The sequence below is a fragment of the Arachis hypogaea genome, chromosome 15 (assembly GCF_003086295.3).
Source record: "Arachis hypogaea cultivar Tifrunner chromosome 15, arahy.Tifrunner.gnm2.J5K5, whole genome shotgun sequence".
In the NCBI taxonomy this organism is placed as follows: Eukaryota; Viridiplantae; Streptophyta; class Magnoliopsida; order Fabales; family Fabaceae; genus Arachis; species Arachis hypogaea.
The window spans coordinates 3742211-3756018 of NC_092050.1; the positions used below are offsets into that span (position 1 = coordinate 3742211).

General features: G+C 28.8%; 1 protein-coding gene across 1 annotated transcript; it reads right to left on the reverse strand.

Moving 5' to 3' along the window:
* Positions 1-2080: 2080 nt before the first annotated feature.
* Positions 2081-7355, reverse strand: LOC112747645 (uncharacterized). The gene is made up of 6 exons (XM_025795797.3): positions 6905-7355; positions 6017-6234; positions 5603-5685; positions 3790-5508; positions 3519-3687; positions 2081-3240 (listed from the first exon to the last, which is right to left on the reverse strand). The coding sequence occupies exons 2-6, from the start codon at positions 6096-6098 to the stop codon at positions 2534-2536; spliced, it is 2760 nt and encodes a 919-aa protein (XP_025651582.1). The 5' UTR covers positions 6099-6234; positions 6905-7355; the 3' UTR covers positions 2081-2533.
* Between the last annotated feature and the right edge of the window lie 6453 nt (positions 7356-13808).

Genomic DNA, 13808 nt, shown 5'->3' on the forward strand with positions numbered 1-13808 from the left:
ATATGAAAATATTATATATCCATGTTTGGTTCAAAGTTTGAAAAACTATTTTTAAGTAAGTTTGATTCTACGGAATCAAAATACTATCATTTCAATTTCCATCTTCCCCTTGGGTATATGTGATTTCCATGAGAATAGAATCTTTGTAACAAAGTAATACTTGAACCACACACACTCTTTGTGTAATTGTATTCATGAGTTATATAATATATTTGTCATCTGTATATCATTTTTTTTCTTTTAACTATTTATATTTTATTTTAATATTATTTAGTTATAATAATATTATTGAAAATATATATTGTTAAAATAAAATAAAAACATTGAATATTATTTTTAATTATAAAAATATTAATAATATTTATTATATAAATCAGCATTTATTTTACACATTTTTTTTCCTTTAACATAATTTCATACTTCTTTTTCTTTCTCTTTTTTCATTTTTGTTAATTTTTTACGCAACTAAAATTTAGTTGATGATCATAATTTTTTTTTTAATTGCTAAACATATGTACTAAGTGATTGAGTAATTGCATTCATTAATTTTTTTATTTCTTTGTATAATTGTATTCATAAATTATAGTGTCTTTGACGTTTATATATCCCTTCTTTTTTTAACAATTTATATTTTTTTAAATATCATTTAGTTGTCATAATATTATTAAAAATACATTTTGTTACAATTTATTAAAAATAAAATTAAAAAATTGAATGTCCTTTTTAATTATCAAAACATTAATAATATTCATATTTGTATTTTATCTAATAATTTTATCATTGTATCATAGTATTTAAAATTTTAAATATAACCTAAAAATGATTAAAAAAACAAAAGTAACTATTTAAAACATAAAAATAAAAAATAATTATATAAATTTAGAAAATAAATTTCAATTAAATATTTTTATTTTTTATAGTCTAATTTATGTATAATTTTATTTTTTATAATTATTAAATTTTAAATTATTTTTTTATTTTAAATTGTCATTTATCATCAACTGTTATAAAATTTAAATTAATTTTGATATGTTGCTAAATAAAATTTTAAACTTCTTAATTAATTAAATTTAATTCATATTTTTTTTAATTGAATTACAAAATAATTTTTAAGTATAATTATTATCTATATTAAAATAGTATATTTTTTGTATTTATTTTTTATTGAATAATAATATTATTAAATCATATATAAATTACCAAATTACATAAATGTATTATACAATATTATTACAAATTAAATTCTAAATTTAATATTAATTACATATGATTTAATATATTTTTAAATAATATATATAACATTTTAAATTTATAATATATAATATAATTAATTTAGCTCTTCGCGTTTAATCTAGTTAAGGTAATTACCTCCTCCGAAGGTAATTAAGCTCATTATCAGTTGTTTAACAGAGAATAGTAGAATACTACTTATAATGAAAATTTAACTCTGTATTTCGTATATGAAATAATTTGTCCTGCTTAATATATTCCTTCCACATATTCATTGACAATTGTCAATTAACTTCCAACCCCACAGTTTTAAAAAAAAAAATCGATAAATATGTTTTACTCATACTTTCCCTTATCTAAACACCGAAAATTTTCTATACTTCAAAATTCAACTTGAACTTTGGTAAACGGTTCATACTTCATAAACTCTTTACACACATCCATCACTAGAAGTGTTGAACAGCGTAGAGAGTTGTGTGTTTTGTGGAAAATACAAGTAGAATTATTGGATGAAAAGTTGAAAACCATTTACCGAAGTTCATTTAATTCAATGATTAAAAATAAGAATTTGAATGTTAAAGAAAAAATTACATTAAAACCAAACTAATGAAAGAAAATATTAGCACAAAACTTAATTCTATTTCAAGATTATCTTATTAGTTATTACCACCTCTAAGCTGAGGTGGTTAAGCGCATTATTAGTTTAAAAGAGAATAAGACTCATTTCTAAAATACTACTTATAATGAAAATCACTATGTAATTCATAAATGAAGTAATTTGTCCTGCTTAATATATATGCCTTAGCTTCCACGTATTCCATTATTAACAATTGAATTCCAAACCCCACAATTTTGAAAATTTTAAAATATATAAGACTATACATAAATAAATCAATCAATTTTTTGCTTAGAAAAAATAGCCTAAATAATACATTCCCACTCATGTACAATAACTATCACCGCCACTCAATGCTTCCTCTGTCACAAACATTCACGTCAAATACTAATATACTCTGTATATACACACACATATTCATGTAATATATTCCACTCACACAACTATATCAATCATCAAGCTCTTATTATCTTCCAAATTGCATAGATTTATCATTTGCAGAAAAGGCTTGTCTGCAAAGCCCTTTATTGTGTTGATGGTGATGTCAAAGTGATGCCTCACACTAAATTCTCTTAGAATATGTCCTTTACACCAATCTCTTGACCAAAAGTCTCAAATTCGAGAATTCAAAATTGGTAAATTCTTTGTTAGGAAACCTCTGCTTCTTTTCATGGGGCCTCAATCAAGTCAGGTCGAGTTAGTCGAATTCCTGGTAATAAGACTCGTCTGCTGCTGGTTCGATTGAGGCCGAAAAAGGAGCATGTCTTTTGTGAGTTCTTCAACCAGATCATTGGTTATCATACATTCTACATCTCTTTCCAATACATTGATCTCTTCAGATACTAATCCAGACCAAGGGACTGACCCCAAATGTTGAGCAACCAAATCATCAAGAGAATAAGGATATATTTCATCACATTGCGGATACAAAGAAGCACTGATGATTTCCCACACTGATTTCAACAATTCTTTTCCACAAGGTGGTGCCATCATCATGGAAGTGTTGCTTACTTTCCTTCTGAATCTTGATAATGTCAAAGATGGTCCAAGAACAACCGAAAGTGCCTCGTTCAACAAATCAAGCAAGACCCTCTTGTTTATCATATTCTCATTCCGATCCTTTATAGAATCTTCGTAATTCTCGTTGATTGATCTCTCGCCGGATGCTTCCACTTCTTTGAATACCGAGTTACCGATAGGCTTTGCCAATGAGTCTCCTCTTAGTAAAGATTTATCCCATGATCCAAAGTACAGACCAGAGGCAACTAGTAGATCTCTTATGAAAGATTCTGCAGGATCCTCTAGTTGAACTATCTCGGATTCAAGAGGCTCCTGTTTTGTTGTCATGTCATCGGAACCATTGGACTCGAGTTGATTGAGCTGTCTCCTTAGCTCTGTCAAATCAACAACCAAATCATCTATCAGCAAGAATTTGATATCTAAATGGAAAGTTGGATTGAGACCCAAGGGAGTCAAAGAATTGAAAGAAAAAAAAATTATATTATAATCCGAAGTGAATTTAATATGAAAAGTCAATTCCAGATCTTGCAAGCTAGTTCAATATAAAAACAAGGTAGTTTATTGATATAGTATAACCAAGTTTAAGGCAAATTAAAGCCTATGATATCATTAGTTCATTACTCAATGTACTAAAGTTAGAATTATATCATACCACTCAAACCAGAGCTGATATCTCTGAAAACCTGGGGAACAATGTTGTCGTCCCTCGAAGAAACGTCTGGAGTTGATAGTGGACTTAAATATTCAGCTCGCTTCCAAAATTCTTCATGAACACTGCTGCACACTGATGCAGGACTAGGAGGTACCTCAGTGGAGTTCTCCTAAAGAATACCACAGAAAATCCAGTGGTTAGACAACAAATAATGTGAAATATAATTTTCAAAGGCAATGCCGGAGAATGGTAAAAAATTATAACAACTTACATGCCTCTCGCCGTAGGTCAATAGAACTGTCGGTCCACTGGTGACATCTCTCACCATGGAACCATATTCATTGCCATGTGATTCTACCATTGATTGAATCCTTTTTCCGAAAAGCCTCCCTCTTAGACCAAGGCTATATCTAAAGTGGGAGACTTTCTCTTTGATATTGAATCTATCCTTTTTCTGTTTTTTAACATCAACAGAAATAGTTTCAACAGCTTCAAGCTTCCTTCGAATTTGTGCACCAGTTAAAACGTGGCGATCCTCTAGAAGTAGCTTCCCAAACGATGTTCCTGATCCTGATACAGGAGCAGACAAGGACCTTACAAGGTTTCTTGGGGACAAGTCCCTTTGGAACAACACATTGTCATCTGGATCATGTCTGAAAGATCCTGTTTGTATTTCATTTTCCCCTTTTGAAACTTTCCAATGGCTTGTGGCATTTGAACACTTATCTTCTGTTTGCTTTTGCCTAACTCTGTGATTGACTAAAGCATGTGGCGCCAAGTTCCTAGAAGTCACCTCAGGAAGGTCAATGCGCATTTCGCTTTTCCCAATATTTCTTAGCCTCTCCGACGAGAACCTCCTTGTGTCTCTGTTGATAAATTCTGGGGAGCTTGGTCCGTTGAACAGCATATCATTCTTATATGACCTTGTTGATTCTGACCGGAATAAATTTGCTTCGACGTCTCTAGTTGCACTTTCTCTGACCTGTTTTGCTATGTGCTGGGCTATTAGTTTAGGATCAGCTGGCTTTTCATTGTAACGTGTCTCAATTCCACTCCCTCGAACCACAGAACCCTTCTTGACAGTTCTCCCTTGTAGTTCACTTTTCAATCGCTCTTTGACCTCCTCAAGAAAATCTGCTATACTGTTTCTGCCTTGTAAAGTGCCAGATGAACCAGTCCAACTGTCTTCATGGTTGCAAATGCTATCAAGGCCAGGCTTCAAGACAACTATCCGAGTCGGAGAAGAAGATCTATCAAATTTGTGATAAGATTTCATTATCAAGGACTCCTCAAAATCTCTACTTAGTGTTCTGCTCCTTGAAGGAAAGGATTTCTTTTGCATAGCTGGGATTAACTCCATCACATCATCACCATATTCGGGACCACCAATGTCGGGTAGCTCTGATTTGAGCAAGTGGCTATCAAGTTCTGCAAGTTTCTCCATGGTTGTTCTGTGTGAACTTGTATCATGTGTCAAATTTTCCTTGTTCAGGTTCTCTTGAGGAAGTAATCGTCTAGGAATACTATCGATTTCGGCAACCTTTGAGCACTCCAGAAACCGTGTTGCTTGATACGCTTCAAACTCTTTCTTAAATTTCTGGAGTTCCTCTTCTTGAGGATGTTCCCGTGGCCTTGGTTTTCCGAAACTTTGGCTCCACCCATCATCATCATCTATGCCTCCATAAAATGAATCTAATTCCATTTCACTAGAAGAATTGAAATTATAATAGCCCCGACTAACCGAATCCCTTCCATTCATTTCCCTCTTTGAAAACTTTGTCCCCATAATTTCACTAGTTCTTTCTAATGGAACAACAGATTTTGTGTCTGGTGGCATCGTATCAATCCCCATCAACCTTGCCACGAGGCTTGGTGCATTTTGCCTGGTGGTTGAGCGTTTGGATAGCTCCTCATTGATAAGCTTTTTCATCGAACCCATATTTGCACAGTGAATGTTCTCTGACCAGTCTTCTTCTACTTGATAGTCATACTGAAAATTCAAATCACAATACATTTTTCAACTCAATTCAAGAGTGAGAAGAGAGAAACATGGTGTTTTTAGACATTTAGCAAAATAATCTTACTGCTATTGGTAATTCTCCTTCCGGACAGTGGTACTGAGACGTTTCTAATTGCAGATCCAGGCTATTCCGGGGAGCTTCCAGGCCTGCATAGAACCCCAAATCATAACAAACAACAACATGCCAAAATCAATCTATAAGAGTAAAGAGATAAAATAAGATTTTCAAGGCATACTCAAGATATCTTCAAATTTGCAACAAAGTAATCAATCTATCCACGTTGACATACGAATGATACGATAAACAAAATTTTAAAAATGACAAATTAGCTGCTAGTAGCATTTCATTTCCGGAGACGAACCATAATAAAATAGTGAACAATTGAGCTTCCTTGTAGTTTATCAGCACTCTAAGAAAGCCTTTCATGGCATGAGTACCATTTTCTGTGAATATATGTATATGTATATAAACACTTACCACCCTGATGCCTTTTATGAGCATGAACTTTCTTGGCCATCCTCCCCTGATTGAACTCAAACAAGTGTAATAAACCTCCCATACGTCTATAGACGGTCTACAAAAGGACTCTCATGTCGTCAGTCTCCATTTCCATGCCTCAATTCATGAAGACTTTAATGATCTTCTCTTTTATTGGGTATGGTATAGAGTAAAAAGCATTACTATGCCTTTATACCCTGCAATGCCACAACTCTATCAGCTAAAAGGCGATCTATAACATAGAAAGTAGCATTGAAACATCTCAAATTGAATAAATGCAGTTGATCATTGAAATCAATCTAAATTGTCTTGTAGTCACAAAATAAATACACTACCAAAAAATATCTCTCTAAGAGAGAGAAAGAGAGGCTTAGAATTCTGTGAAAAAAAAGTATCAACCAACTAACTGATTCACATCAAAGCACATAATCCCCAATGTTAATTTTGGATATTGTGATCTAAAACTGCTTTTTTTTTTTTTTGCATTTAGAATGTTAATATGAAAACCTACCAATAAGGCCTACTAAAATTAGCATAAAAAATCAATCATTGAATATAATTTCGAATGAGAAGAATGAAGCATACAAATCTGTACATGAATTATTTATCGTCCAGTAGTAAATAAGATGAAGATTTTGAAGATTCATATGAACAGGTCAACTTAGCAAAGTCTGAAAACTTTGACTTTCATCATGCTGACCCAAAAACACATAGAACAGTGTCTAAGCACCCCCCCCCCCCCTCCCCACCCACAAAGAACTGAATTTGGTTCATTGATTCAAATTTTCAATGCTTTTTTTCTTGGAAACCAAACACTTGAATGCGAAGAATGAAAGGGAAACAGAGAGAAGAAAAAGCATAGCATACCAGTAAGAAAAAACACAAACAACACAGCGTGTCAAGAACTAAGCCTTCAGCTATGAATCAATCATGCATTGTGAGAAAATGACAAGGTGGGTGTGGTTGAAACGCAGAAAAGCATCGAACTTTGAGGAAAATGGAAATGGGTGGGGCAAAAAAGTTGGAAATTTGAACTGGAGTTGATGTTGTATAATAATAATGACTTAATGAGGAAGAAGAGAATGAATTAATGAAATAATAACAATAATAATAATTAAAATAAGAAAAATAATAATTAAATGATAAGGACGATGACAGAGAAAAAGGGTAGGCTACGAGGTTAGAGTATGGGAATAGGGTACAAGACGTTCATTGCTGGAAAGAACTGAAGAAAAGTGAATCTTCTATTTTCTCTTTTTATTAATTTATTTATTTTTTAAAAACTAATAATGATCATTCTCTTTTAATTTTTTGTTGATTAATTTGTAGTCAGCAGTGTATAATCCTATGTATGGTGTTGAAGTGGCTCACATTCACAAACCTCAATCATAATAGTTCTCAACTCTAGCCTTTTATTTTAGGTTTCTCTTTTTTCTTTTTAATTCCTTTTTAGTAAATTATTGTAAGTTAGACATATACTAATTTTCTCAAATAATTAAGTTATATTGCATTTAGTATTTTTTTTTTAACTGTGATATGGACATTCTTTATAAAATATATAAAATATGACTCTAAAAGAGTTGAGGTAGACAAAAAAAAAATTAAGATATTTGTTTATAGAACTTAATTTTTAAAAATTATAATTTTTTGTCAATATTTAGTCAATAATTATTTGTATTCATATTTATAGAAATTTTGTACAAAAAATATATAATTTATACATATGAATTAATATAATTTGTATCTATATTTTTTAAAATTTACATATATAAATTAATAAAATTTATTTATTAAAGATAATTTAATATTTTAATTAGTTAAATAATAACTAAAAATATTAAAAATTACTGACTCTAAAAATTGCTGTTTTAATTTACTCAAATTTTCTTTCTTTACTTAATTGGTAGTTTTTAGAGAATGAAGTATATGTCACTTAATAAATAAAGAAGGTGAATCATGGTGTGTATATATAATAACAAGGTTATTCAATTACCTTTTGGCTTTGGTTACCTACAATTTGAAAATTGAAACAAAAGGAGTAGGAAAAAATAAAAATCCTTAAACTTTCTCTATTAATTTAGTGTGACAAGTCGTTTTCATGTCGGAAAATAAAGTTTTACTATTTCTTCCTTAAGCTGAAAATAATATGTTAATAATAATGCACTAAAAATAAAACTAATATTATGGTAATACAAACTTTGAAAGGGTTGATAATATAACATCCCCATTTGATTGCTACAGCAGTACTTCTGTCTTTTTTTAAAGTAAATCATTAAAAAAATAAAAATAAAACTGGCACATAATAAAAATCCTAAAAAACTAAAGCTCCTATAGAGTTTGATGGAGTACAAAATTATGCCAACAATTTGAACATTTTTCTCTAAATATATAGTAGAAAAAACAAAAAAAAATTAAACCGGAGAATGGAACAAAATTTTACACCTCAAAAGAAAGAAAATATAGTGAAGGGTTGAATAAAAAAATAGAGTAAAATAACTGCTAGATTCGAAAATGTGTCCAACTAATTAGTTTTTAAAGAAAAAAATTTATTAATTTGGTCTTCTACAATAAAATTTAACAATAATACTTATATACATCGTTAATTACTGTAATATTTTATTTATAAAAGATCGTCGCGTAGATAAATTTTTTTGGAATGAAACTTTATAATAATAATGTTTCACTGTTTAAAACTACATTATTTCTATATTCATGTAATAACAATAAAACATCACTATTTTAAATAATAAAATACATAAATAATTTTATTTTGTTTTAGACTATTTATTGACGAAAAAACATACATATTTATTATTTATTAAGGTGGAGAATCTAATCAATATTTAAAAAAAATTAGTCTGAAATTAAAAGTTTTTATAATTTAATTGTCACTTTATTAAAAAATAAAAAGATTAATGAGTTAAGTGATGCATGTAGAAGGAAAATCTTGCTTTCTTGTGCTTGACTAAATCTAAAAAAAAAATATGATTATTGGTGTGATTAGTTAGTGCAAGCAACTAACAGCTCATAAGAGAGAGAAATCACATTCCATTTGGATTCATTTTGTTGTCTTTTTCCATCTTCTATTCCTTCTTCCTTTCACACGCGCCATCCCTCTCATCCATCTTCATTCTTCACGCTCTCAATTTTAAATACAAGACAACATAAATAAATGCCACTTGTACTTTTCTGCTATCTTTAGTTACTAATAACAAAATATTTTTATTTTCATCGTTAAAATATAATATATAGGTTTTTGAATTCAAATATGTTCTTAAAATATTTCTTTTAGAAATGACCCTACTTTAAATAACTCGTTACAAAAATAACATGTCTATGTTGTAATTGTTACATGAGAGTGAGAGAGATGAACGAATAATTTGATTGGAACTGAATATGAAAAGACTTAAAATGCAATCACAGATAATGTGATAGTTGCTTGTATACATGGAATCTGCTGACTAATTAATTTTCTAACTGATGTTTATTTACAAATATTTAACAAATTTAATCCATAACACTAACAATATAGTTAGCAATTAATTAATAATATTTAAAATTATTTACTAAAAATATATGTTAGACTATTAGATTAAAGATATTAATTTATATTAGCTAAAATTAATAATCAATATAAATTAAAATTGCTAATTTTTAAGTTTTTGTTCTATATCAGTAATGTTCAACATTCTGAAAAATATTATATTTTCACATATTATCGTATTGGTTTAATTTTAGAATCCAAATGTCTTTTGTAATACTTGCAACATCATAATAAAAGTATATGGAAAAGAAAAAGAAGAAGGAAGGAGATTAATTACCATTTCAACTCCCAAAATTTATTTGATGTATAAAGCCAATATATTTACTTTAATTTTGAGAACAATTAATGTGAAATAAGACCAAAAATGTGTACATAAAATAATATATATAAAAAAATATTTTTTAAATACAATTTTTTTAACAAAAACATAAAACTTATATATAATAAAAGTATAAAGGAGATGAAAATTAACGCAGAATCCTAATTTATAGGTTTTCTGGATCACTTGATTAAGAATTTAGTTAAAAAAGATTTATTATCTAACACTATTATTGAATAATAATAATGGAAAAAATGAAATAAATACCAGTTAAGTGAGTCAAACCGATTACCCTACCCAGCTATTGAAATTAATTTACACATGTGGAGTTGGTAGAACATTATATTCATATTCTATAATGTCCTAAAAATCATATTAAAATTATGATAAATAATCATGTTACTTGTGTGACAAGTCCCAGATAAACTAATAATTTAATTAAGTAGGGTTGTGTTCTAATTTTCCTTTAATTTCTTGTTTCATGACATACATGAATCATGATTGTGTCAATAATGCTATCATTTTCAGTATCTTAATTATTTGGATAATAATTAATACAAGTTATAATTATGTTTTAGTCTTTGCATATTACTATTCGGATTTTGAGTCTCAAAAGATGAGACCACTTTGGCAAACATGTCTTCATCACACTAATAAATCTTGATGAAAAAAAATGATTATGAATATAAAACAATATATTAATTGCTATGAAATGATAAGAGACATGAATATGAGAAACTAATATTTTTAGAAACCTAAGTATAAAAAACATACACAAATACAGAGACCAAAAAAATCAAAAGAAGATCGATTTTCTAATAAAATTGTAAGTTTTTATAGTACTAAGACTTTAATTTTACAATTTACATAATTTTTTTTAGTAAAATATTCCTATGAAAAATATAAATCTCAAAAACAATTCAACTTGTTGTATCAAATAAATAGCTGTATAGCTTATGCTTAATTGTGAAGAGGTTATATTATGAGCCGACAGAAACCTCAATAATTCAATCGGACATCATAGATTAGTTATTGTTGAAGTTTATGAAGAAAAATTAACACTTTATGTCGCTTTTAACGTGCTATGATTATTATTATGAGAAAATTTATTTTCCCATAACAAAAAGTCTAATGCTACAAAGTTGGCTACAACTCTCTTGTACTAGCAAGAGGGCCAATGTCACAAAGGCTTTTGTCTTACAAGTAATCTTAATTATTATCATATAAATATCACTATATCAGGATAATTTACGCTAATAAAATAAATGTAGTTTATAATGATACAGATGTTATAAATTAGATACATATTATATCTTGATTCGATTTACTCTATTTATATATAAATTAAATCAAATTAATTTAATTTATTATAGACATATTATATCAATAATAAATCAAATAAATTTGATTTGATTTACATGTAAATAGTATAAATCGAATCAGTTATATAAAAATATTTAAAACAAAACATGCAAATCAATTCTAATTTAGGATATCTATATAATTTTATTAAATTTATTTATTTTATTAGCATAAATTATCTTAATTATTATATTATATTCATCCTTTAGTCAAGATGCTGAAAATGACTACTTATCATCATCAATGGGATTCGAAAGCATGCCTCAATTTAATTTATAATTTTTAATATTCTTACTTCAATAACGTCCGGCTCAAGAATAATAATGAATTTATTAAGCTTATATGTTATATCACACTGGGAAAAAACAATGGAATTAATTAATATTATAACACACTTGCACGTTTAAGCTCAAATAAAGATCATAAAAAATAAATCTGTGTGGGTGAAGTTTGGCATCAAATATTTGTGTGCGTTACACTTCATAGGATTTGGACAGTTAGGAAGAGTGAGGAGGGAGATTAATTAAGGAAAGGAAATTTTTTTCATAGTTTCACACTAACAAGTAACCAACACACCCCCCCCCCCCCCCCCCAAAAAAAAAGAAATAAGAAAAGGAATAGTACTTTATTTATTTTGTTTTGTCATATATGATTTAAAATGGAAAACTACTTTGATTGTAAAAGCTATTAACTTCTCCAAAAGGAAATTTTAGTAAGAGGGAGAGGGAACTAAAGAAATTTACTTCCAGTCCTAGTATTTTTGTGTCCACAAATAAATAAATACTAAAAGAACCTTTTTTTCATTTTTATCTCTTTTTTTTAGAGAAAAAATTTCGTCACATATATGATTAAGAAAATGAAAACTAGTTTGACTGCAAAAAGCATAGCACTTTTCCAAGAGCTCCATGGGCCACAAGTGGCCCAATATGGGGTTTAATTCAATTACATATCTGACCAAAAAATAAAAAATATCACCATGCAAACATTTATAATTGGCATTATTTGTAAGAAACAAATATATTTATATATATCAAATTTATTTTTTTTCCAATGCAAATTATTTTATTAGATGATCTCCAAATATTTTATAGTGTTTTGAAAAAGCTTGAAAGTTGAAACATATTATAGTCTTAGTAAGAAAATTGGTACAAATCTTATCAAACTTTTTTATTAAAAAAAAGGAAAAGAAAAGAAAAGTTGCATATGCTAAAAGGAGGAACATGGTTCCTAAGAGATGTGATTCCCAATGCAAAAGGCAAACCAAGAAAAGCAAAGCAATATCTTACAACTCATGAGGGATAATTATGCCGATATGTTTTAGGTTGTAAAGCCTCTCTTTTTATCCTAATTACATCATGCAAAGACCCTATAGAACTCATGTGCATGATGAGAGTTTAGAACTCCCACAATAAATAAAAGGATGAAAAATCTGTTCCTAGAATGAAAAGGAGATGGCATTGGCAATGGTCACTAGTGAGAGTGATGAGTCCATAACCATGAATCATTATTCATTAAACTCTTCATTGGGGACCATTGGTTTTTATTCCTTTAGCCACACACTCACGTGGCTACATAACAGTTTTGGCCACCTGTTTCCTCTTAATAGGGACACACCCTTTATCTTATGTTCTTTGTGGGGACATAATAGGAATTAGATATTCTTGTTAGGGCTCTTCCCTGGTCCATTTGTAGGTCCAGCAATATTCTCAATTGTGAGGAAAACATGAAACTTTGTAATTTTGTCGTTGGCCCAATTCAAACCATCATTGGGCCTAAAGCCCATATGTAGGTGTAGGTAATGGGTTTGGTTATAACTCTTTTTGTTCTTATTGGGCTTTTGGTTTTCTTTTCTTTAGAGTTCTCAGTTGCTTATTCTTCTACAACTATGATAAATATTAGAATTTTTGTTAAAAAAAATCTCATTTGTTATTACAAAGAGAAAAACTTTTTATTACCTTATATGTTAATTTATTTTTCAGTTTTCATTTAATTAATGATTACGATGCTATATCAAGGCCATTTGGTTTGGTAGGAATGTGGAGCTTTCCAATACATTGATTTACTCTCAACTATTTACCATTTGAAGAAAAATAAAATAAATGTAAGCATTATAAAGAAATAAGTCTTAATAATTGAGAAGTATAGAAAAAAAAAAGAGTAGTATTTTGTGAGAGTTTTTTAATGCACGTTACCATTGTTCGATTTTGCTAGAATAAGAATTATTATGTAAGGAGACATTGCTTTTGTATGTATGTATTTTTTTTGTTTATGGTATTTTTCAATTAGACACGTTAAGACTCGTAGCGAATTTGAAATTCTATTTAAAGGTAATAAATTATTACATACGTAAAATAGGATTTAAACTCTGATACTTATTTAAGCGAACGAGTAATCCAAGTTGATTTTTGTATATATAAATGGAATCTCTACAATAAGTGTATCATTATATCATAACTTTGATATAATGGTGAGGTAACGGTTAATACCATGATTGATTACCATGTATGACTTTTGAGTTTTTGAGATTGTTATTTTATTCTTTAAAT